Source organism: Camelus bactrianus, chromosome 6, assembly GCF_048773025.1.
Source record: "Camelus bactrianus isolate YW-2024 breed Bactrian camel chromosome 6, ASM4877302v1, whole genome shotgun sequence".
NCBI classification, from domain to species: domain Eukaryota; kingdom Metazoa; phylum Chordata; class Mammalia; order Artiodactyla; family Camelidae; genus Camelus; species Camelus bactrianus.
In genome coordinates, this window is record NC_133544.1 from 11,385,627 (window position 1) to 11,409,344 (window position 23,718).

The 23,718-nt window shown below is 47.0% G+C and overlaps 1 protein-coding gene across 3 annotated transcripts in view; it reads left to right on the forward strand.

Moving 5' to 3' along the window:
- The first annotated feature begins 2,095 nt into the window (after positions 1-2,095).
- Positions 2,096-23,718, forward strand: part of FBLN5 (fibulin 5) — a 70,272-nt gene continuing 48,649 nt past the window's right edge. The window contains exons 1-5 of one of the 3 annotated variants that reach the window (XM_074365124.1): positions 2,096-2,225; positions 2,388-2,598; positions 6,278-6,332; positions 8,436-8,487; positions 11,615-11,869. In XM_074365124.1, coding sequence (XP_074221225.1) covers positions 2,582-2,598; positions 6,278-6,332; positions 8,436-8,487; positions 11,615-11,869 — 379 coding nt within the window. In that variant the 5' untranslated portion in view covers positions 2,096-2,225; positions 2,388-2,581. Of the gene's footprint in view, positions 2,599-2,820; positions 3,124-6,277; positions 6,333-8,435; positions 8,488-11,614; positions 11,870-23,718 lie in introns of those variants that run through there. The other 2 variants (XM_010968703.3, XM_045505792.2) reach the window with 2 other exon arrangements.

The window sequence follows — 23,718 nt, forward strand, 5'->3', positions numbered from 1 at the left end:
TAATGGATGAAGTCATTAAAAACTCTTCCCACCCCACCATAGAGCTCTATGTAAATAGAGTATATTATTGAATAAAATTAAATTAACCTCATATTTTGACTGGTTCCAATGATAGTACATGCTCCACAATTCAAATTATAGCAAAAGGTGAGCAGGGAAGAGCTAATTCTCCTCTAATAACTCTCCCCCCATCAGCTACCCACTTTTGCTTCCTAGGGAGACAAATGATGCTAACAGTGTCTCCTATAGCCTCCTGGAGAGGTCTTTTCTATACATAGACAACCAAGAACTTGTGTATATACATTTTTCTCAAATGATGGCATGCTTTACACACAGTTCTAAAACCTGTTTTTACACTTATTAATATATTAGTTTGACCTGTATGAAATTACCAATATCCTACCATTTTGACCACAAAATTTATTGGAAATCTTTTGATATCAGTGCATAAGAAGCTGCTTCACTCCTTTAAAAAAAAATGTAATGTACGTAAGACTTCACAAATCCTAAGTGTACACATCCCTGTGGAACCAGCATCAAGATAAATAATTAGAATATTACCAGCATGCAGAAGGCCCCTGGTACCCCCTCCCAGTCACTACCTCATTTTGAATTCTGTAGCAAAGGAGTCATTCAGTATGTACTCTTATGTGTCTGGGTTTTTAAAATTCGTTGCCCAATAGTCTATTTTTGGAAGTCTCTTATTTTATTTAACCCTATTGATGCCTGATTGATGGATGATAAGGTTCTTTATACTCTTTTTTGCTATTTCAAGCAATGGGAGCAGTGAACAACCTGGAACATATAATGTATTTTTTAAATGCTTTATTGGGGGAAATGTCCAATACATACAAAGTAAATAGAATAGTAGTAGGACATTCAGCTTCAATAACTACCAACATTCTGCCATTCTTGTTGAGTGTATTTTTATGAGTAGGATTCCATTTACTTACCCCAAAAAATGCCCTTTGAGAAGGCTAAATATGTGGACTTGAAGTCTCAGCTGTATCAATGAATAGCTGTGTGACCATGGGGAAGTTACCTAACCTCTCTTAACCCCCTCCAATACAATGCAGATAATAATTCTTACTGCTGCACAGAATTATGATGAGGAGAAAGGACCCCATCAGTGCTTTTCAGGCTGTAGGTAGGACTGTGTTGAGGGGCCCAAGGGAAGAGGCAGGTGGGGAAGGAGGTGCTTGGACTACTGCCAACCCTTTTCATCTCTTAAAAAATAGTGTCTTTGGTAAGATTTCATTTGATAAAAAGGGATGTAATGAAACTAAAAAAGGAAAAAAAAGAAAGAAAGAAACAGACATAGTTTGAAACAACCAATATAATGAATATAAAGGACATAGCATAGTATTATTAATTATTATTATTATTATTATTATTATTATTATTATTATTATTATTATTAATTATCATCATAATCATCCATCATTCTGCTTTCCCTGACTGCCCTTTTGTCTTTTCAAATCACCTTGCAACTTGTTAAAATCACTTTTCAAGCCAAGGGACACTTTAAAATTAAAAATATTCTTCCAGCTTTATTGAGCTATACCTGACATATAACATTGCATAAGTTTCAGGTGTACACAATGTGTTGATTCGATACATGGACACTTTTTAATTAAAGCAAGAACATGCCCCCAAGAGTCAGGGGATGAGGGCGGGGTGGGGAGAGTGTCCTCTCAAAGGTCTGCATTGCACAAGCTGCTATCTTGAATTAGGGTCAGCCAGTTTCCATCCTCCTCTCTCCCACCCACTCCTGCTCCCCACCCCTTTTTCTGGAAAATCGTAAGTCTCCTGTGGCCCACCCCAAGCCTCTGCTTCCCTGGGTCTGGTTTCCCAATAAATCAAAGGACTCTAGTCCCTGTCGCTGTTTGTCATGAGTTCAAGTTACTCCTCTTCCAGGGAAGAGTAACGTCCACGGGTGTCCCAGTGCCACAGCGAAGTGCTGGGGGCTGCGTCCCCGCCCCCGCCTCGGCCAGGACGGCCCAGCCCCAGGATGTCCTCCCTGGGTGGGAAGTAAAGGGTCAACTGGCCCTCCCAGCTCCCCCGCACCCCACCCTCCTGCACTTGCCCGCCAATCGCCTCCAGTAGAGATGCTGGGAGCCCAAGTGCGGCTGCTCCGCCGCCCGGGAAAGGGCTCTCTCCTCCCAGCGCTGAGCACTTGGTCCTGGCAGACGCCCCAAGATTGTTGTGAGGAGTCTAGCCAGTTGGTGAGCGCTGTAATCTGAACCAGCTGTGTCCAGACTGAGGCCCCATTTGCATTGTTTAACATACTTAGAAAATGAAGTGTTCATTTTTAACATTCCTCCTCCAATTGGTTTAATGCTGAATTACTGAAGAGGGCTAAGCAAAACCAGGTGCTTTCTCTGTAGGCTCTCCAGTGGCTCGGAGGACCCAGGCTCTCCCCTTGTCCTCTCCACGACTCGCTCATCCCCTGTGGAATAAAAATCTCGGCGAGCCCCGCAGGCCCAGAGGAGGCCGAAGTTCAGGAACTGCTTGCTCCGAGGGTCCCGTGCTGAGAGCTCTTTCCTCTCTCCCTGGCTTCTCCTGTCCCCGCGTCTTGGACATGCCAGGATTCAAAAGGTATGTCCTCTGCTCCGGACTTTTTCCCTCCAGGGTCTGGAAACCTTTCTGAAAACCTGATGGGTGGAAAATGGCTATGGCCGGGTTTCAGGCTGTGTCAGGATATTGGAAAAGGCATTAGCTGGTGATGCAATGATATTGTTAATTACAAAAAGCTGCGCCTCTGTAATTTCCATCTCGAAGCCTTCTTTTGGGAGTGGGTATTTTCTAATGCCATTTCGGAAGCCAGCATCCGAGAGAGGTCGGCAAAACTCTCAGAGCGTGGTGCTCCTCTTTCTTTTCCAAAAGGGCAGCCAAATTTGTGTGCCGTTTTAAAGTTTTTTAAACGTATATTTTTTTTAAATTGAGGAGCTCAGTTACGAGTTCACTAGTAGTTATTTTGCTGCATCGGCTGTTGGACGAGCGAACGGGCTAGCTGCACATCCCGGGGCTAGATTTGCTCTATGTCTGTGTGGGATTCGGAACGGGCATGCGACCCAGAAGTCTCGAGCCAATGAAAAGTGGGGACTGCAGACAGAAATGCGTGTAAGCAAACATTTTGCTATTCTTTAAGGAAATTGCAATTCTAGTCAAGTGATCCTTAAATCTTGAACTTTATCTAGATTACATCTGCACAGTCTTTATCCACGGAATTCTTGGAAACGTAGCTGCTTTAGACAGATTATCTGTGTGTGTGTGTGTGTGTGTGTGTGTTTGTGTTCTGAAAACGAAGCTGTAATCCTGTCATCCTGGATTGGGGACCAGCACTTCTCTGAGATTTGGTTGGTCTTTACAGCCGAGTATGGTGCACACATAGGTGGACCTACCTGCCTTCAAAAGTTCCGGGGACCTGTTATGAGCATCAAAGGATCCCCAATGTTCCAATAGTTGATTTATTTTGGAGTTTTCTAGAGTTTTTCACAAGGTGCAACTGTTTGTGACACTGTGAGAGCAGCAATGCTTGGATATTATTTCATTTTTGGAAAACTGTCTCAATTAGCCTGGAGCTTGCTTGGCCCCTGGGACCCAGCTGTGGCTTTTCCAAGAGGCTGGGCTTGAGGCTGGAGCTCTCAGAGGAGACCTGTCCTGGGACTGCCCTGTAGCCAAAGGGAATGGGGGAGTCGGGGGTAGGGGGAGGCAGGGGGTTAGCATGTCTTTTCCCCCAGCTCTTGAAGTTCAGTCAGCCTGTTCTGTCTCCAACATAAACGAGACAGGGTTTTATAACCAACCGAAAGGAAACTTCATGTGAAGAAACAGGAAAACATTGAAATTCATAATATACAGCCTGGAAAATAAATTTGTTATTGTTCTTTCATTCCTTCCAGATATAAATCTGGCCGTTGCAAATATCAAAAAGCCCTGGGATTTGGCTCTGCACTTTATAAGGTTAGAGCTGTCTCCAGCATTCTGGAACCTGGCTCACACAGGCACTCAGATGAAATGAAAACTTGTGGGCTCTCAGGGTCTTTATTATTTGGATTGAGGACTAGAGGAAGGAAGTGGGCTTCATGTCCTAACACCATATCAGGGTCCTGTTGCCTCTGGATGGCACCTTAATTCTGGGGCCCTCCAGGTACCCAACATTACTGATTCATATGAGCCTTGTGTCATGGATGGGGTTCTGTAATCTACTGAACACTCTTTTTATGAAGGGAGGGATTATAAAATGAAGGTGTACGTGACAGTAACAGGCCATTGAATCCAACCAGGTCCCAGGTCCACTGCTTTACTGACAAAGCCTTTGAGATCACCTCCTCCAGGAAGCCTTCCCTGACCTTCCATTCCCTACCCCCAGCCTGGCTTTCTTGGCACTCAGTGGGCATGTCTGTTAGCATCCTAACCAAAGTGTGTAGACATTATCTGTTCACATAGCAATCCAGCCAGCTCTCCAGGGCAGCGACTGGCTCATAGTTTTATAGATTTTCTGCCTGTCGAGGGTCCATGCCCGCAAATAGTAGTTGCTCAGATAAATCTCTACTGAATTCAATAATAATAGCACCACATAACATTCTGTGTTTACATAGATTTTTAAAAACTATCTTAATCATTTTTAAGTATACAGTTGAGTCATGTTAAATGCGTTCACATTGCTGTGCCACCCACGTCCAGACCTCTTTCTATCTTGTAAAACTGAAACTCTATAGCCATAAACAACAACTGTTTCCTCCTCCCCCCAGCCCCTGACAACCACCATTCTTCTCTCTGTCTCTGTAATTTTGATTGCTCTCAATCCCTCATATAAGTGAAATTAAATAGTATTTGTCTTTTTGTGCCTGGCTTATTTCACTTAGCATAACGTCCTCATCCATGTTGTAGCACTTGTCAGAATTTCTTTCCTTTTTAAGGCTGAATAATATTCCACCGTATGTGTATAACACGTTGTTTATCTGTTCATCTGTTGATGGACACTTGTTGCTTCCATCTTTTGGCTTTTGTGAATAATGCTGCTGTGAACATAGGTGTACAAATATCTCTTTGAGACCCTGTTTTCAATTCTTTTTTTTTTTTTTAACATTTTTTATTGATTTTTAATCATTTTACAATATTGTGCTGTTTTCAGTTCTTTTGTGTATATATCCAGCAGTGGGATTGCTGGATCATGCGGTAGGTCTATTTTTAAATTTCTGAGGAGTCCTCCAGACTGTTTTCCATAGTGGCTGCACCAACTTGTATTCACACCAGCAACACACAAGGGTCCCAGTCTCTCCACATCCTCCCCAGCAGTTTTTTTCTGTTTTTTTGGTTGCAGCCATCCTGGTGGATGTGAGGTGGTATCGACCTTGTAGTCTTAAAGCTTATCAGTGACCACGGTTTTGTTGGATAGACGCTCATGAGTGACGAAGGGGAGAAATTGCAGGACTGGGGGCTGGTGGCTTGGGAAGAAATGCCGTTTCTTGACGCCTCCTCCCAAGGGTCCACGGTGCCCCTTCTTCTCCAGGCTGCCCAGGTTCTCCTGTCTTCTCTCCAGCAGGGCCTGTGGGAGGCGTGCCTGGGAGTCCACGTGGTCCCGTGACACCTCTGTTCTGTGGAACTCACATGCCTCACGTTTCTACTTTCCTTTCTCTCATCACTTGAGGGCGTGACCGCTCCTTTGCTGTAATCATTTCAGAGTAAAGACGCTCAAAACTCAGGCAAAGGGGTGGAGGGTAGAGCTCAGTGGTAGAGCGCGTGCTTAGTGTGCACAAGGTTCTGGGTTCAATCCCTCGTACCTCCATCAAAAATAAATAAATAAATCTAATTAGCTGCCCCCCACATTTTTTTAAAAATTAAAAAAAAGAAAAAGCCATAAATAAAAAAAAAGAAAAAAGAAAAAAAACAGGCAAGTCACCCTGTGTCAGGAGTCAGGGCCAAGCAGCTGGTGGATGCATTGTTCGTATCACGGTGGTGGGTGTTAGATTTGCTCTTTGAAACAACAAAACCCTTTATTTAAAAAATGCCATCTAACACATTATCCCAACATATGAAACCAGTGGAAGAGGTGAGGTTCTGTTTGGGATGACTGGGGCATCTGAAGTTCCCACCCCCGCCCCCCCAGCCTTTCTGGAGCATGCCGCCCCCCACCAGCCTCCACCCTCTGCCAATTTAAGCACAAGGTGAAGTCACCATTGTAAACACACAGACAGCATGAGGTGCTTGTCTACCCCAGACCTGGATCCTGGAAGCATCCTGGGCACTTACCTCGGCTTCTTGCTCTCCACAGGATACTCACCGTTACTATTCTGGCACTCTGTCTTCCGAGTCCTGGGGATGCACAGGTAAGATTTGTATCAGAAAAAGTGTTAAAAACCAGGGTGAGGGTGTCCAGCTACACATTTTAGAATCCTAGAATTGTGTCGTTTACCTAAACTGAGCTCTTCATTGCATAGAGATGAGAGGGGGGCTCAGGGAAGTTGAGGCTTGCCCCAGGTGATGTAGTTTATAAGTGGCAGGGCTGGGACCTTGGTGTCCTGATTCCCAATCCAAGACTCTTATAATCAGATCATGCCACCTTATTTGTGTAGGCAGTCTTGATTTATTGTAAGTGTTAAAAAGTCAGACATGGTCTAGTGTTTCCGGGTGATGGTGCCTGTGGCCCACGTGGTCCACAGACACGCACCCCTGCTGGCAGAGGTGGGCAGAGGAAGGCTGACATGCAGTCTGGGGCGATTCAGCTCCCAACCCACAAGGACCCACCTTGGGACGAGAACCCCTGGGAGGAATGTGAAGGGGAGCTCAGGCTGCGGGGGGCTGTGTGGGAGAGGCCAGCAGCATCCCCCATTGTATAACGTGACCTTTGTGTCTGCCCTGAGAAGTGTGGGCAGATCTCCCTGGAGAAGCTCAAGGCAGCTTCTCTACGTCTCCAGCTCAGAAAAGAGAGAAACTGCACCTTTGAGCAGGGCCGAGGGGCCGTGGGCAAGTAGGGGAAAGTTTTTCCTTTCATATTAAGAATTTTGAAATACATTTTATTGGAAGTGGAAAGGATCTTGGAAAGAGTAACAAAGCCTTTTTTGGAACATGGAGGGAACTTGGCATCCGCTAGTCCAGCTCTGTGGTGACAATTGAAGACATCTAGGCCCAGAGAGGGCCAGGGTTATACTGTAGTGTTTACTGCACTAGAGTTACTTTACATGCATTAACAATTTAGTCCTTACAACCAGTCAGAAGTAAGAACGATTATCCCCATTTTACAGATGAGGAAACTGAGGCAGAGAAAAGTTGTGCAGTGAGCAGGGGCTAAACTGAGAATTTGAAGCCAGGCAGTGGACTTGAACCCACAACTATATTTAGTCAGGGAGCCAGGGCTGCAACTTAAGTCTCCTGAACTTTGTGGCGCAGACTTCTGGCTCATCTGCTCCATTTCTCTTGCCCCAAGGCCCTAAGATGCCTGAGCCCACCCCCAGGATTTCAGGCTAAATCTGTTTTCTCCACAAACCCAGCCATAGCTCAGGGAAGCTGAACCACTGAAGCTGTAGGGGAAGCCAGGGATGGGCCCCCACAGGCAAAAATACGCCTCTTTACTTATTCCTATAAAATGTCAGCTCCAGGGGTGATTGTCGACCTTATGGGATTTTTCTAAATGCAGGAAGTTGTAACTCAAGTCATACATGAAGCCTACAACCCCTGGGGACCGTTGAAATCTGGCTATCTCTGGAAGCATCTTTGTGGCATTGTCTTCCTGAGGGCGAAATGGAAGAATTTCCCCAAATCTACTTTTCTTAGAAAACCGAGCGCATCACTATGTAGATTTATTGTATACAAAGACCTCAGACTCAGGTAGAGGATTTCACAGGAGACAAAGAGCTCATGCTGGCCTTTGAGAAGGTGAGGTTAAGTAGCCTCCAAAGAAAGAGTGGTTGTCCTTCACATTAGTCATATCCCCTCCCAGAAAGGGATGAGGATAGGGCAGGCCTCATCTCGTAGATCAGATGGGATTACTATTGCTCTTCAAAACTAGAGCAGGGGAGGGTATAGCTCAGTGGTAGAGTGTATGCTTAGCACGCACAAGGTCCTGGGTTCGATCCCCTGTACCTCCGTTAAGTAAATAATACCAATTAATAAATGAACCAAGTTACCAGCCCCTCCCCCCCCAAAAAAACTAGTGCAGGAAAAAGCCCGAATAACCATCCTCTAAAAATGGGTGTTTTGAAGCAATGATGCAGGAGCTTAAAAAGTAATGCTAAGTGTAAGATCATTGTAAGAAAATACCCCCAAAATGGATAAATAAGGGTTGTAACACAAGTGCTGGTATCAAGGATGCCTTGTTTGTTTACTCTATTTCCTGCACTTTCTGTGATGCAGTTACAATACTTCCATAGTTAAAAAAAAAAAAGTAAGTAAGTGAAATGACCTCTCCTCTGTCTCTCTCTCCTCTCCTGTAGCAACAATGCACTAACGGCTTTGACCTGGACCGCTCATCAGGACAGTGCTTAGGTAGGAGGTCCCTGAAGATCCTTTGCTGGGTGGGGGTGCAGTGGCAGCCCGACTGCAGGGCCATGTCTCTCTCAGCCGTTGTTCAATATTGTCAAATCTGTGTCAGCCTTGCTGACGGGAGAAAACAGTGGCGTGGAGTAGTTGAAATCAGTGACACATCTCCACTGATCACCTCCTTATGCCCAGCACTGAGTAAGCCCTGCGATGGGACAAAGATGAGTTGAGAATTGATTCCCATCCTCAGGGGTCTCTCCATCCATATCAGTTTCGTAGGGCCGCCATACAAACTTGGCACACACTTCAGTGGCTTAAACAACACAAACTGAAGATCTCACACACGTACAGGTTCTACCAGGCTAACATCGAGGTGTTGGCGGGACTTCACTGCTTCCTGGAGGCTCTAGGGAAGAATCCATTTTCTTGCTCATTCATGTTGTTGGTAGAATTCAGTCTCTTTGTTTTTTAATTGAGATATAATTGACATATAACATTGTGTAAGTTTAAGGTGTACAATGTGTTGACTTGATATACTTATATAGTACAATGTGATTACCACCATAGCTTAGCTAACACCTCCATCATATCACATAATTACCTTTTCTTTTTTATAGTGAGAACATTCAAGATTTACTCTCTTAGCAATTTTCCACTATACGATACAGTGTTGTTAATTATAATCACCATGCAGTGCATTGTTCCTTAGAACTTCTTCATCTTCTAGCTGGAAGTTTGTACCCTTTACATCTCCCCATTTCCCCCACCCCCCAGCCCCTGGTAGCCGCCATTCGACTTTCTATTTCTATAAGTTTGGCTTTTTTGGATTCCACCTTTAAGTGATTTCATGTAATATTTGTCTTTCTCTGTCTGACATTTCATTTAGCGTCATGCCCTCAAGGTCCATCCATGTTGTTGCAAATGGCAAGTTTTTTTCTCATGGCAGAATAACATTCATATGATGATGATAATAATGTCATATATATACACATACATACATATATATGTCTCCCGCATGTTTGTCCATGGGTGGGCGCTTAGGTTGTTTCCCTATCTCGGCTATTGTGAGTAAAGCTGCAATCAACATGGCAAAACAGAAATCTCTTCAAGATTCTGTTTTCATTTCCTTTGGATAGAGACCCAAAAGTGGAATTGCTGGATCATATGGTAGTTCTATTTTTAATTTTGGGGAGAACCTCCATACTGTTTTCCATAGTGGCTGCACTGATTTCTACTCCCACAGAATTCAGTTTCTCGGGGTTGTAGGACCGAGGACCCTGTTTCCTTGCTGGCTGTCAGCTGAGGGCCTTTCTCAGTTTCTAGAGGCTGCCCTCTTCTGTGGCTCACAGCCCCTCCTCCATCTTCAAAGACAGCAAATTGGTCCCTCACATGCTCCCAATCTCTTCTTTTTCTTCAAATTTTTTTCTTTTTCTGTTCTCTCATCTCTCTGACCAACCCTTTTGCCTCTTCTTTCATTTTTAAGGGCTTATGTGATTACACTGGGCCCACCCAGATATCCCCCCCATCTCAAGGTCTTCTGATTAGCAACTTTAATTCCTTTCCAAGTGCTACCTAATTCGCCTTTGCCATGTGGTCCCAGGTTCCAAGGACAGACATTTAGGGGCTAGTCCCCTAGTGTGCCATCTGGTGGAAGAGGTGGACCTGGATGGAGCAAACTCTGTACAGGGTGGAATAGTCATTGCCAAGATGAGGGGAGAGCACTCGGTCCTGCAAAAGTCGGCGAGAGAGTGATGTCTTTTGTCTGGGGTCAGTAAAGATAGCCTTCACGGAGGTCACTTTTGAATTGGGTATTGAAGGATGAATAGGACCCTGAGAAATGGCATTCCAGGTGGGAGAAACAGCATAAGCAAAGACCAGGGGTGGAAAGGACATTCAGAATATAGAATAGTTGGTTGCGGATGGAGCACAGGGTATAAAGAAAGAAGGCTCCCACCTTGGAGATATATTTAGCTTTTTAATTATATTTGATTTATGCCAAATCATCTGTAATCTCTGAGCTTAGGGTTGGAAAGAATGACAGGTGGTAAGGAATAGGACCTTGCCTTGGAAGTTCTGGGCTTGCACTTTGACCTAAAGCGAAGGGAGGTGAGCATGTGCCAAGGGACACAGAGAGGGGTGGCAGCCCTCTTTTCTGGCCCATCCGTTTTAATGAAGATTTCAGGCTTACAGCCAGAGAACGGGGCTCAAAATTTCCCTTTCCCGAGGTAGGGGTTGACACAAGTCTCTCAGACGAGATGGCTGGGGTGAACTGTCAGGATTCAGGCCTCTCTCCTCCAGCCTCTGGTCCCATAGGGAGCAGACCCCAACACTGATGAGAGGCCCCAGTGTGTGGGATCGGGTCAGCTGCTCACGCTGGTGCCTCCCCTGTTCCTGGCCCTGCACAGCTGATTTTCTAGAGAACCTACCCCCCGCTCCGCCCCTGCACACACACACAGAGCACCATTCTGGCTGGAAACGTTCCCTGTTTGTCCGCATGGTGTGAGCTGACTCTCCAGTAAGTCTTCACTTTCCTAACAAGTAACCAGCTTTTGGCCAAGCCTTGTCTTCCTGGTTGCAAGGGACTCTTTCTCCCTGCCCCACTGTCACTTGGAGTAGAAGTGGGTACAATCGTTAGGGCCATCCCAGTGCTCCCCGAGCGTCGTGCGGACCCACAAGAGTACCTGAGATGCTTTTCGGTGATACATCCAAGAACACTCTTTATGGTAATAGTTCTGTATTAATTTTTACTCTTACCTTCTATTTTTGATCATTGGTAGTATGTTTTCATTTGCTGATGTCATGTAAGATGTCAAAAATATGTTTACTTGGGTTTTCAACGTGAGTCCATTTAGAGAAAAGTATTGCGCACATGACAGCACAGGTTTTTATAACTACGGCCCAAATGTCATTCATTGATCGTAGTATTTGATGGCTGATGTCTGGGTGGCATTTGTCAGTTTAAGTCAATTTAGCCAATATTTGGAAGTATCTGCTCTCAATGAGCCAGGTACTGCCCTTCGTGTTGGGGAGCAGATGCTGGTTTTGGGGGACGCTCTTGGTACAGAGCTCTGCTTAAATATGCACAGTGTGGCCAGGAGGCCACTAACGCTTGTCCTTCCTGTGGCCCCTCCAGATATCGATGAGTGCCGGACCATCCCTGAGGCCTGCCGAGGAGACATGATGTGTGTTAACCAAAACGGCGGGTACCTGTGCATCCCCCGAACAAACCCCGTGTACCGCGGGCCCTACTCCAACCCCTACTCGAACCCCTACTCAGGTCCATACCCAGCAGCTGCCCCACCGCTGTCAGCCCCAAACTACCCCACAATTTCGAGGCCTCTCATATGCCGCTTTGGATACCAAATGGATGAAAGCAACCAGTGTGTAGGTGAGTAGCCCAGCATCCTCGGTTTCCTGTCCACTGTGCTCTGGTGAAGGCATCGTCCTAACCCAGTGGGTCCACCCCAAATGGGATGTCAGTGAAGAAACAACTTACTTTCTACGTGGTTCTTTCACTCTTAGCAGCCTGTGTCTCTGGGCATCCTCCCACCTAGGGAGTAGTTTAGTTTGCTGTTTCACTGACAGTTCTCTAGAAAGCCAATTTGTTTTTTCTTTATTTTCATCAGTCAATCAATCAATCAATCAATCAATCAATCAGTCAATCAACCTATCTACCTACCTACCTACCTACCTTTGGATGGTATGTATCATCTATCTATTTAAAGATGAAGTTCATATTTTCTCTCTTCAATAGCAAATTATGTCTGGCCAAACTTAGTAAGTGCATCTCGGAAAGAAGATCTAGAAAGGACCAGCTTTCTAGGGTCTTCAGCATGGCTCACCCTTGAATGGAATGTATGCTTCTGAAATAAAATAAGCCTTGAGGGTCAAGGTCAACTATTCTGGAAAGAAAGTGGGTTCCTTGGTGGGGACCAGTGTTCTTTTGATCAAAAGGAGCCTCCCCGATGGGAGCTCATAGCAAGGGTAGACCTCAGGGAGGGAGGGGACGCAATAGGCCATGCGGTCCCGAGGCTGTTGGCAGGTGGTGTGACAGGTGCCCTAGTGAGTGCTGCTGCCCTGTTGGCCAGTGTGGTCTTGGTGGAGGGTTACCTGGGATCCTCCCATGTCCCTTTGTCTGTGGTTGGACCAAAAGCTTGCAACTGTCTCCAGCTTTGGGAGATGGTCTGGGGGTGATGATGGTTCCAAACATTTTTGATCATACATCCCATCTGTAAAATCGTTTAGAACTTATTATATGCATATTAGTAAATTACATATATATCCTGTTACACTCATATGGTTTAGGGAATGTAAAGCATACATAAGAAATAGAAAATTTTAAAGGATGTGATAAAAATAAATGTGAGTTGAAATTCTAATATTTCCTTCCTATCCCCTGAAAGTTTGGGAGACCATCAGTTTACTTGGTGAGATTTTTGTTGGTCCCGTTTTAGGGCTCTGAAGTCTTGAGCTGTCAGCAGCTCTGAGAGAGGCTGTTGGTTATTTGGTTTATGCAAAAGCGTGTACACTTCCATCTGACTACATGGAAGTAATATGCAAACAAGTGTGTTTCAGAGCTAAAAGGGAAGATTGGATACACCTTGACCCCAACTTCTTTATACTTAGTGGTCTCAAGGGGTGAGGGGGGTGTGGAGGGAGGGGGACAAGGAGAGCCAGTTGACGGTCACTGTGGACGTAGGTGAGTGTACAGAGGAAAGAGTGTGGGGCCCAGGCAAGCTGCGGAGAAGGTAGTAACACCCTTCCTTGTCACCAGCAGAACAATAGACCATTGTAATTGGAAGGGGCTTCAACAAGCTTTAACTTCAGCCTGTTCATTTTACAAAAAAGGGAATGTGGACTCCACCAAGTTAAGAAATGACAGAAGTAGTCTCGGAGTTCAGCTCTCCTGACTACCAGCCTGTGTTTTCCTAACTCACCCATGTGACGTCTCTGTTGGTGGAAAATAAGTGATCCCAGAGGAAATGCAGAGAAAGAGAGGTGTGTGTTGGGGGGAGCGGTGGTGCTGCTCTTCCAGGGTGTCCTGTGGGGCTGGATAAACCGAGTGACCATGTGCACGTCTTGAAGTGAAGAAGGGGGTGTAATGGCACACTGAGGCACTCGTGACTTTGGCAGGGGGCCTCGGTGGCCATGGGGTGTCCGATGCTCCACCCAATGTCTTGGGCAGCCCGTGAACCCCTTTGGTGGAATGGCTGGGAACTGCCGAAGGGTTCTCTGAATGTCCTCCTTCCTCCCACAGCCTGCTTTCCAGGATGCCAGTGCCCCTGAGAATAAGGATATGGCTGGGAAGTCTATTCATCTCCTGCCCCTGTGACGTCATGCAGTGTTATGGCCCCAACCTGTCACACGGGAGATGCGGAGCCTTCATAATGGCCCTTTTGTAAGAAGAATACAATCTAGGAACCCTAGCGAGGACTGGCACCCGGCCCGTCCATTTCCAAAAAGTTCAGCATTATGCATTCACAAGTCCTGGGTTCTTTCTCACCTCCCTCCACCCGACCCTGCCATTTCCTGGTTTACACGGGTCCTTCTGGGCATTGTGAGAGGGGACGTCACTGGGGAGGGGGCATGAGAGGGGATGGGGACACAGATGAGAGAGGTGGGCCTGGGAACAGGCCAACGGAAAGCAAGGCGCAGAGGCAGCGGAAGAGGGTGTGTGATCGGGGAGAACTGGGAGTTTGGGGAGAGGAGGACACATCTCCAAGGAGGTTTCCTCCTCCTCCTCTTCAGCTTAGAAAACAGTCAACAACAGTGCCAACCGCAGCAGTAGTAATAATAACCAACACTTACATAGTGCTGCGTGCCAGGGTCTTTACAGGGATGAACACATTCAATCCTCATCACAGCCCTAAGCGATAGGACTACTGTTATTCCTCTTGGCCCTGTTGGACCTGAAGCACAGAGAGGTTAAGAATTTGTCAAAGGTCACACAGCGAATGAGGGCCATTCAGGGTCTAGATGAGGAAACTAGGGCTCAGAGAGGTAAAGCTTTGTTCAAGCCTCTCAGGAGACAGTCCTAGAGCCATGGTGAAAAACTAGGGCCTTCTCTTGCTTTTTTTGGGGGGGAGTGGTAAATAAAATTTTTGTGTTGTGAAACTTTGAACTTGGACAAAAGCAGAGCGAACACAACGAGCACTTACCTGCTTATCACCTAACTTCTTAACTGTCAATACAGACCCACTCTTTGTTTTTTCTTTACTCTGACCCAGTGGATTAATTTAAAACAAAACTCAGGCATCAAATCACTTTATCCCTAAATCCTTCTGAATATATCTCTAAGAGATAAATCATCTTTAAAAATAATAGCCACAATACAATTATCAAACCTACAAAACTCAACAATAATTCCTTTTCATCATTAAATATCCAGGTCGTGTTCAAATTTCCTTGATCATTTCATAAATGTTCTTTTCTTCGCTTGTTTTTTTGGAATCGGATTCAAACAAGGACTATAAATGGCATTTGGCTGACAGGTCTTGTAACTTTCTCTCAATCTTTATCTCTCTTGCCACTTATTTGTTGAAGAGGCTGAGTTGTTTGTCCTGTAGAATTTCCTACATTTGGGATTTTGCTGCTTGTGTTCTTGTGGTGGTGTTTAACATATTCCTCCATCCCCTCTATTGTTCTGTAAACTGGTAACAGTTAGATCTAGGGATTTAATCCAGTTCAGTTGGATTTGGGGGTGAACTGTTTCCGTAGTGGTGCCCTCATCTTCTTCCTCTCCATGCCCTGGTTTCTTCACATAAACTATAAGAAAGTCTGCCTTCAAGAAGCAAGGGGACATTTCACTGTGGCTTACTCACTCTCTCTGGGTTTTGGACTCACTTTCGAGGCTGCAGTTTCCTGCCTTGTCCCCTGTGTCTGCAAGCTAGGCAGGGCCAGCCACAGCGGCCAGGTCCCCTGCGCCTCCCAGCTTCCTTCTTAACCTCTTTGTTTTGGGTTCTACTTGGGAGGTGACTAGACTCTGCTCCTTCTGGAACAAAGTCTGGCCTCGGGTTTGAGTCCACAAGGCCCCAGATTAAGTCTGGAACACTCAGGACACTTGCAGACGTAGTGAGTAGTGACCCAAGAATTATAGCCCAAGAGCCAAGAAAGTTTTGCGTTATCAAGAAGACTGGAATCTTGCCTTGGGGTTGCTCGGCAGCAGGGCAACCTCCACGAGAGTGGTGGGACTCTGACTGGTTAGAATGTGTCTCCCAGATCCTGGCCCCTTGAGAGAACTGGTGGGCAGCCTCTCAGGGGATGGAGAGCCAGATGGACATGGTTAATTGGCAAGGAGGGAAGGCTGCTGCAGGAAAGGCGGGATGGTGTGGGGTTAACAGTGTCTGTGCTGAACATTCAGGGAGGGAGTGAGCTGAGCCGAGCAGTTGGGACACCCGGGTTCAATCCTCTGCATTCAGGAACTTTCCTATCATCATACTGCCTCTGAGAACAGGACCTTTGGCTGAGGTCCCTGAACATTGATGCCACTTGTTTATGCATGTTTGTCCCCTTTGGGGCTCAACTCTTGTCACTTCTCTGGGTGGACAGTCTTTGTTCTGGCTTTGCTGATCAACTTGGCTCAGTGGCATATCAAGGAACTCCACCAATAACTAATGTTCATGAAGTGTTTCGCAACCGAGAAAGCAGCCTTTTCCTAGAGCTGCACTGCTCCAGGGACTGCAGCAATTTCTCTGGTCATTTGTGGACTTACAAGCATTACCTTCATTCTCCCTCTGGCCCAGGCTTTTCTCATTGATCAACGCGCCTGAGCGGGCAGAGAGGAACACATGTGGATCCTTTTGGAAGATGAATGGAGTTGGCCTGAGGCTTTCTCTTGAGTTATTTTTCCTGAAAGGCAGCCAATATTTATTCAATCACTGTTTACAGAGCACCTCTTTGGTACCAGGCTCTGGCTTAAGCACTGAGGGGCCAGGGAGTCCCGGCACAGCCGTGAGGCTCTCTCCAGAGCTTACCGTCAAGGAAGGGAGATTAGACATGGAATAGGCAGCTGAAATACTGGCCTCTCATAGGTTCCTGAGATGTTCGAAGAGAAGGCAGAGCTGGGAGGGCTGTGTGTCCTGGAGTGGAGAGGACTGGAACTTGGAAGCCAGCCAGGCCTTGGTTCTTGCCTTGGTTCTGCAAATTCCTAGCTATAAGACTTGGGACTTAGCTTCCTCATCTGTAAAATGGGTATAATGATACCTACCTCACAGGTAACATGTGAAAATATCTTGCCTAGTGTCTGCACAGAGTATCACATGGTAAATGTTAACTGAGAAAGATTCTGGGGTCTTGAGATGATACCCTATGGAGCATCATGGAGTCTGAAAAGGTATCAAGGGCTTAATTCTTTAAAACCTTTAAAATGACCTAAACCTAAGCTTGGTACCCACCCACCTGGTGGACCTTGCCAGGCTCTGCCGAGTTCAGCGCTTTATGAGATTTTGGTCAGATTCTGTTTCGAGATGCCAGCAAAGCCCGGGTTTATTTCATTGTGAAACAAAACAACGGGACGTTGTCTCAATGTGGCGTTTGTTCCCAGACAAGGGCAAGAGGGCAAGGATGGGGCAGGCTCCTGTAGGCCTTTCTGCTGATTTTTCGTGTAAATTTGAAACCAAGTCCTCAGGTTGAGACCAGAAGGGAAAACAGGATGCTGAGATCACTCAGTTCTTTAGCTGCTGAAGGCATTGGGACCAGGCAGGCCTGGGGGAAAGAGGAGGCCAGGGACAGAGGTGGGGCCCCCACAGCTGGGTTTGCACAGATGTCCTTGTGCACTGGGCCTCAGGAAGCCTGTTCACATGCAGCCCCCGACTCAGGTTGCCCCATCTCCATCCAAGTCTTTCCCAGTCACTGGCTGGGATGGTGAGCAAGCAGCTTGGCCTCTCTGAACCTCAGTTTTTCCGTCTGTAAACAGGGATAACGCTATCGACTATTAGTGTCAGATATTTGTGAGAATTCAGTGAGATGGTGCATGTGACTGGTCTAGCATGGAGCCTGGTTTGTGATAAGGGGTGAGAAGAGTGAGTGGTGATAATGTTGCTTTCGTTGTGCCAGATCTCACCATTCCACGATGAATTCTCCTCCTCCAAGCCTCTAGTCCTGTTATTCTGTTACTGTTTATTCTTTCATCTGGGAATTAGACTTACTAGTGCAGGCTTTTTAGAAGGTTGAGGTTTAATTCTTGGCACTTTCAGCAGCAGGGGTTGGGGTTACTTGTGCTTCCAAGGAGAGCTCAGCAGAGAAGGGTCTCGAGGAAGCTGTCCAGAGCAGGTCTTCCCAGAGTGCCCATGAGTCACCTGGGGAGATGCAGATCTGACTCCGTAGGGCTGGGGTGGGGCCTGGGGTTCCACCTTTGCAGAATCTCCTGGTCCAGGGACTGCACTCAGATCAGTAAGGCTCTGGTCCATCTGTCTCCTCTTAGATAGGCCTGCATTTCAAGAAAGGTAGAAACTTTATTTTTTAAATGTAATTCCCATATTGTTTGAATTTGTTAGAAGAATGTATTACTCTTGTTTAAAAAACAAAAACAAAAAATCCGAAAGAAATCTTTTTGTGGCCTAAATTGAAGCAGCATGCTGTAGTGCTTAAAAACAGGACATCGGTAAGAACTGCACTCTGAACCCAGACTGGCCGTTTATCAGCTGTGTGACGTTAAGGAAGTCCCTTGGCTTCTCTGGCCTAAGGTTTATTCTCTGTAAGAAGAAGGGATGGCAGGATATTAGGGATCTTAATATGGGGTCTGTGGATACAATTCAGGGGATTGATTTTCATCTTCTTTCCCACTAACTTCTAATGAAATGAGTAGTATCTTCCATTACATAGGCAATAAACCATAGGACTCTTTCCTGTGGCAGTATTAACAGGAGGAACACAGATGTTTATACATCATCTTACAGCTATGGCAGTTATTCTGACATATTTTGGAGTTTTTGACATTTTTAAAAAACATTATTTTGAAAGTCTCACTTACCATTACTTTCAAATTGTAGGAGATATCAGACCTGCTGCTTAATCTTGTCATTTATAATTCTTGTCACTGATGAAGAAGCATGTATGTTACTATATCACACATTCGTTTGAAAAATATTCTGATAACCTTCTTTCAATATAATTGGTGTCTTTCGTAATCCTGTGGATTTAATTTATGCAATTAAAAGCATTACTCTGAGAAAGGCTCCCCCATGGCTTCAACAGTCTGCAAAATGCGCTTCCTGGACCAGATGATTTCTTTGGCTCCCAGTCCTCAGGGAAGATAATGTTTGTGTCCAGACAGTCTGGGTTTTCTGTTAACTTGTTCTCACCCGGATCACTTGTGATGTGGTCCTTCTCTTCTTGTGTGTTTCAACCAGCCCACATGCGCAGTGACATCTTCTGCCAGCACCACGTCGGTTCCCCATTGACGAGGAAGCCCGTCGCACCCACAGCTAGAGCTGGCCGTGGGGTTGGCTCAGGCACTGACCGGCCTCGGCGCTGGGTGGGAACCCACTGTGGGGCACGCCCGGCCCTTGGTGACCTTGTGTGTAGTAGGCAGTTCCCCACTGCTTAGCACGGCGGCTGTTGCAACGACCTGCAACTTCTTCTTGGATCTCACCTTACGTTCCTTGGTCTGGTCATGTTTCTTTTAATGAATTATGTTCCACTCTGGAATTAGCCAGTTGTGTGTCAAAAGCAAGTCGTGTTGCAAGAGGATGGAGGAGTGTGGACTTTCAGCAGCGGCTCTGCTTTGGATGGTTCTGGCCTGGGTGAGTGGATGTCCAGGTCTCCAGAGAGCACCTGCTGGAGGGCAGGAGGTTGCAGTTACCTGCCTCGGGCCAGGGCTGAACAGACCATTTAGCAAACTGGACATATGTGTTTAAATTAGTGGGAGACGCATGTCATGATGCTTCTCCAAGAGGCACAGTGTTTCCAAATGTGTAGGAAGGTGATTGTACCTCCTCTTTTGTCTTCAAGGTTAGTTGTTGATTTCTTCTCAAAAATCTTTTGATGGAAGTAGGGTGAGTCCACCACTGGCAAACTCAGAGCAGAATAGCTCGTGTGGGTTCTCTGCCTGCACGGGCAGCTTCTGTGGGAGTTCTGTACGGCTCTTAACTGCGTGTGCGGATGGTATCCGCAGGGCATCTGCGTCTCCCACTCCCACCCCAGCAAGATGCAAGAAACAGAGTGATCTGGGGACTCCTTGTGCTATTAGAAATGGACTAAATGAAATAAAGGAATAAAAATACCATATGAATGCAAAGTAACAGTGTTACGGCATGTGTGCCAGTGCCTGAATACACCATGAAACATTAAGTTAGGAATCATATTTAATGTTACCAACAACAGTCTCATGTAAATATCATCTGATAGGCCCAAGTTATCATGTCTGCTGTTAGGGAGGCCACGAGGGAGCGGGTGACTAGGCCAGGGAGCTGGGGGTGGCAGTGTGATGTGTGGGATGAGTGGGGCTCTGGATTCAGACGTACTGGGGTTTGAACCCCGTCCCTGCACAGGTGCCTGGCCTGGAGCCTTAAACCCTTTGAGTGGCTTACCTACCGGATGGGATAATAGTACTTACCTTGTGGAACTGTTTTTAGCAAAGGATATGCTGAGTGTCTGATCGTCCTGTCTGTCCCCGGCTAAGTGAGTGCCACTGTCAGTCCTGCCACCCCCTCCCTGGAGGGGCAGCAGCTCTATTTGTCACGTCTTCCCAAACCCTGCCCAGCCACAGGGTGAGACACAAGGCAGGTGCTCACTGGCTGCTTATCCCAGGAGAGGAGGTTTGGGGAGAGAGGTGAGGGACCACCTCACAGTTTGTGACCATATGCTGACTCTTCTGCTTGGCTCCACTCTGACCCCCGCTCAGCTGGAGGGGCTGCTTTGAGCCATTCTCTGGGGCCTTCTTAGCTCTGGGCGTGCTCAGAAGCCGGGTGGGTACCTTCGATCTCTTCCTTTGGCTGCCAGCCTCTCTGGACACATGGACACGCAAATAGACAGAAAAACAGACTCCAGACCATGCTGCCCCAGCAGGCAGTGACTGGGGAAGTGCTGGTGGGCTGGGCAGACCTGTCATCAGAGAGACCCCTACCTCCCCTGTCAGATGACCTCCCCCAGCAGGCTGGTTGGTCTCCAGCTTGGAGACAGAAAGGCCATGGCTTCCCGGCAGCCCCCAGGCGTGTGACAGAGGGCATGCTGCCCATGCTCTCATCAGGTGTGAGTGTTGGGAATTGGGGCAGTGGTTGGGGGCATTCCTTGGATGTTTATCCTCTGCATCTGGCAGTGACAGCTCTCAGTAAGTGGTTCATTAGTCAATGAATGAATGAGTGGATGGATGGATGGATGATGGATGGATGATGGATGGATGGAAGGAGCGTGCCGGCACTGTTAAACCTAGGCAAGTGAGGGGGGGCCTTCTCTCACTTCCATACTCGGTCCTTCATCACACGCTCAAAGCACACCCTGACTGGCCCTCACTGTGCTGGGTGCCAAGGGGGACCACGATGACCACATCTCCTTGTTCCTTGAGTGCCCGGTGGGCCAGGGTCGTGGTCAGTGTGTGTGCCCACACCCAGCATGGTTCCTTGCACCACCAGCACTCACGGAGTGTTGAATCAAACTGAATTTATACCGTAGCTGAGCGGCTGATGGGAAAAGATGCTTGAAGAACCATTTGCTCAGATTAATTTATAGAGACTGACCTCCCGCTTCCTTTCCACTTCGGGCTGGGCCACAGAGGAGATCTGTGGAAGGCTGTACTGTCTCACCTGGAACCAGGGTTTGTTTCTCTGCCACGGTAGGACTGGGTCCCTGGGGCCAACTCCTCGCACAACTCCAAGGGGCACCATTCAATTGTATGACATGCCATTAACATCCCCTGGAGCCCAACAACCAGCCAAAGGCTCCTGTTTATCTTGGAAATGGAGATGCGTGCTTGGGGAAGGGTCCCCCAGCCATTTCCTTGGGGGCTGGCAGGGAAAGGACATTCACAGGATTCCTTCCCTCCAGAGGGCCTCAGACATCAGACTGGATGTTAAGGACTGACCTCTCATTCTCCTCGGGCTTGTCGGAGCCAGGCCAGAGGGGAGACGGGGACAGCCAACCCTGGGCCCTGCCCCAGGCAGCCGACATCCACACACTCCAGGGGATGGCGGGCGGGTCGGGGCTGGGAGGCAGTGAGGCGTGGGGGACTTGTCAGTGTGAACTGACTTTCCTTCAAACTAAAACATTTGCAGAAACCCAGCCAGAGTTGATTTATGAGCCCCAGATATTTCACAGGTCTTAACACATCCCCCAGGAATCAATGAGGTCAGAGAGAACAGACTTTGCATCCGGAATCAGTACGAAATTGGCATCTTCAACAGCTCCCATGGGAAGCAGGGGATAATAATTTAAGGGAGATTATATTAAATAACGCAAAGACACAAAAAACTTGGACACTGCTTCATTCCCATGGGGGAGAAAGACAAGTCATCTGTTTTCTGCATCTGAGCTGGGTGAGGGGTGGCCATCTCAGCTGGAGCCACTGTGACCAAAATGAAGCATTATGGGATGGAGGCGATAGGGCAGGCCAACCTAACAGCGACCACAGCGTCCTGCACTGTGTCCTCTGGCCCAGGCTCCACAACTGTGATACGCAGACATTTGTGCTTGTTTACTTAACATCTCTTGATCCAGCAGGAACTTTCCGTCTTGTTCACCGTTGTATTTTTAGTGCCTGATAAATATTTGTTGAACAAGTAGAAAAGCTACCTGTGGTCAATTGTATGTACAAGACTCAAATAAGCAGGAGAACCTGATTATGTCTCAGGTACAGTTACTCACATAGGTTCATTTATTATCAAGAATGGACTTCATTCATTTATCATTTCTGTGCTGGGGTCTGTGCTGTGCACCCAGAGATAAATCAGGCACCCTCACTGCCCTGGGGAGTTTACCCTCTCTTGCCAGGAGTTGGGGTAGATTGGTAGGATGTCTGGAACCCAACACATACCTTGTTTTAGCCCAGTGGAATGGGACATCAGCCAGAGCAGGTACGAGGCTCTCTGCTGGTCCTGGCTGAAGTGGTGACAGAATCCTTCCACAGGGACAGGTGTTACACATCTGTGCATCTATTTGATTAAACAGATATTCACTGAGCATGTCTCTGTGTCAGACACTGCCATGTGCTGGGAGGGGCTCTAAAAATGCCTAAGACCCGGTCCCCACCCTCAGGATCTCACAGCTGAGCAGATGTGAGTGGGGGTTGGGAGGGGTGGATGTACATACCTCATCTGAGCTTGTACACAAACCAGAGGGAAGAGGTGGTAAAAGAAACATTGCCATGTGCTGCAGGAGTGCCCACCAGGAATTAGGATTCTGTTCTAGCAGCAGATATGATGGCCTTTAAGTCAGTCTTTGGAAGACTGAGTAGGATTTTCATGTGGGAGATGGCGAAGGGCATTCTGGGTGGAGGAACAGCATGGGCAAAGACATAGAGGCAAGAAACTCCATGGCACCTTGGGGAATACTGTGAGGGCCATCGGGGTGGTGGGGCAGGCACAGAGTGAGAGCTGAGGCTAAGAAACTTGGCAGGAACTAGACTGTGGGGGCCTTGAACTCCATGCCAACAGCTTGGGCTTCATACTGTGAACACTAGTTTTTAAGTGGAGGGTTGGTGTGTTGACATCTGTTTGAAGAAGATTCCTGGTTTAGGGGCCAAGTGGACCGGGTCCTTGGTCTGATCTCATCACTGCACAAGCTGGGTGGGGGGCTGTAGTTCCCGTCCCTTCTCTTGCTGGGCTCCATTCTCCCATCTCTACAAGAGGGGCTGGTTCTCTAAAGCTCCCTCCAGCCCTGACCACTCAGGATATGAAAATGCTTGTGACAGGAGAAGAGTAGCTTCTGGAAGCAGGTAGATTCTAGAGAAAGTATCTTTTCATTTGAGGAAGTGATTTTGCAGTCTGTCTAAACTCTGGGGGCTAATTATTGGGCCTCCTCTGATATCATCTTCATGTTCTCAGAGAGTCCTGGTTGGAGCCTTCTTTTAAGCTCGAGGCAGAGACGAGCCCTTTTTTGCGTCCCTCCAGGAAAGGGGCAGAAGTGGATGGTGATGAAATTGGCTCTGACTGTGCTGATAGCACATGGCCTGATTCTGTAAGAAATCTAGCATTGTCTTTATAACACCTGGGGAGAGTTTGCAAGCAGCTGGAGTAAAACACGAATTCCTTATGAAGCCAAGAATCTTTTTAGTGACCAATGGGGTAAGAATGTAAGAGTTCTACA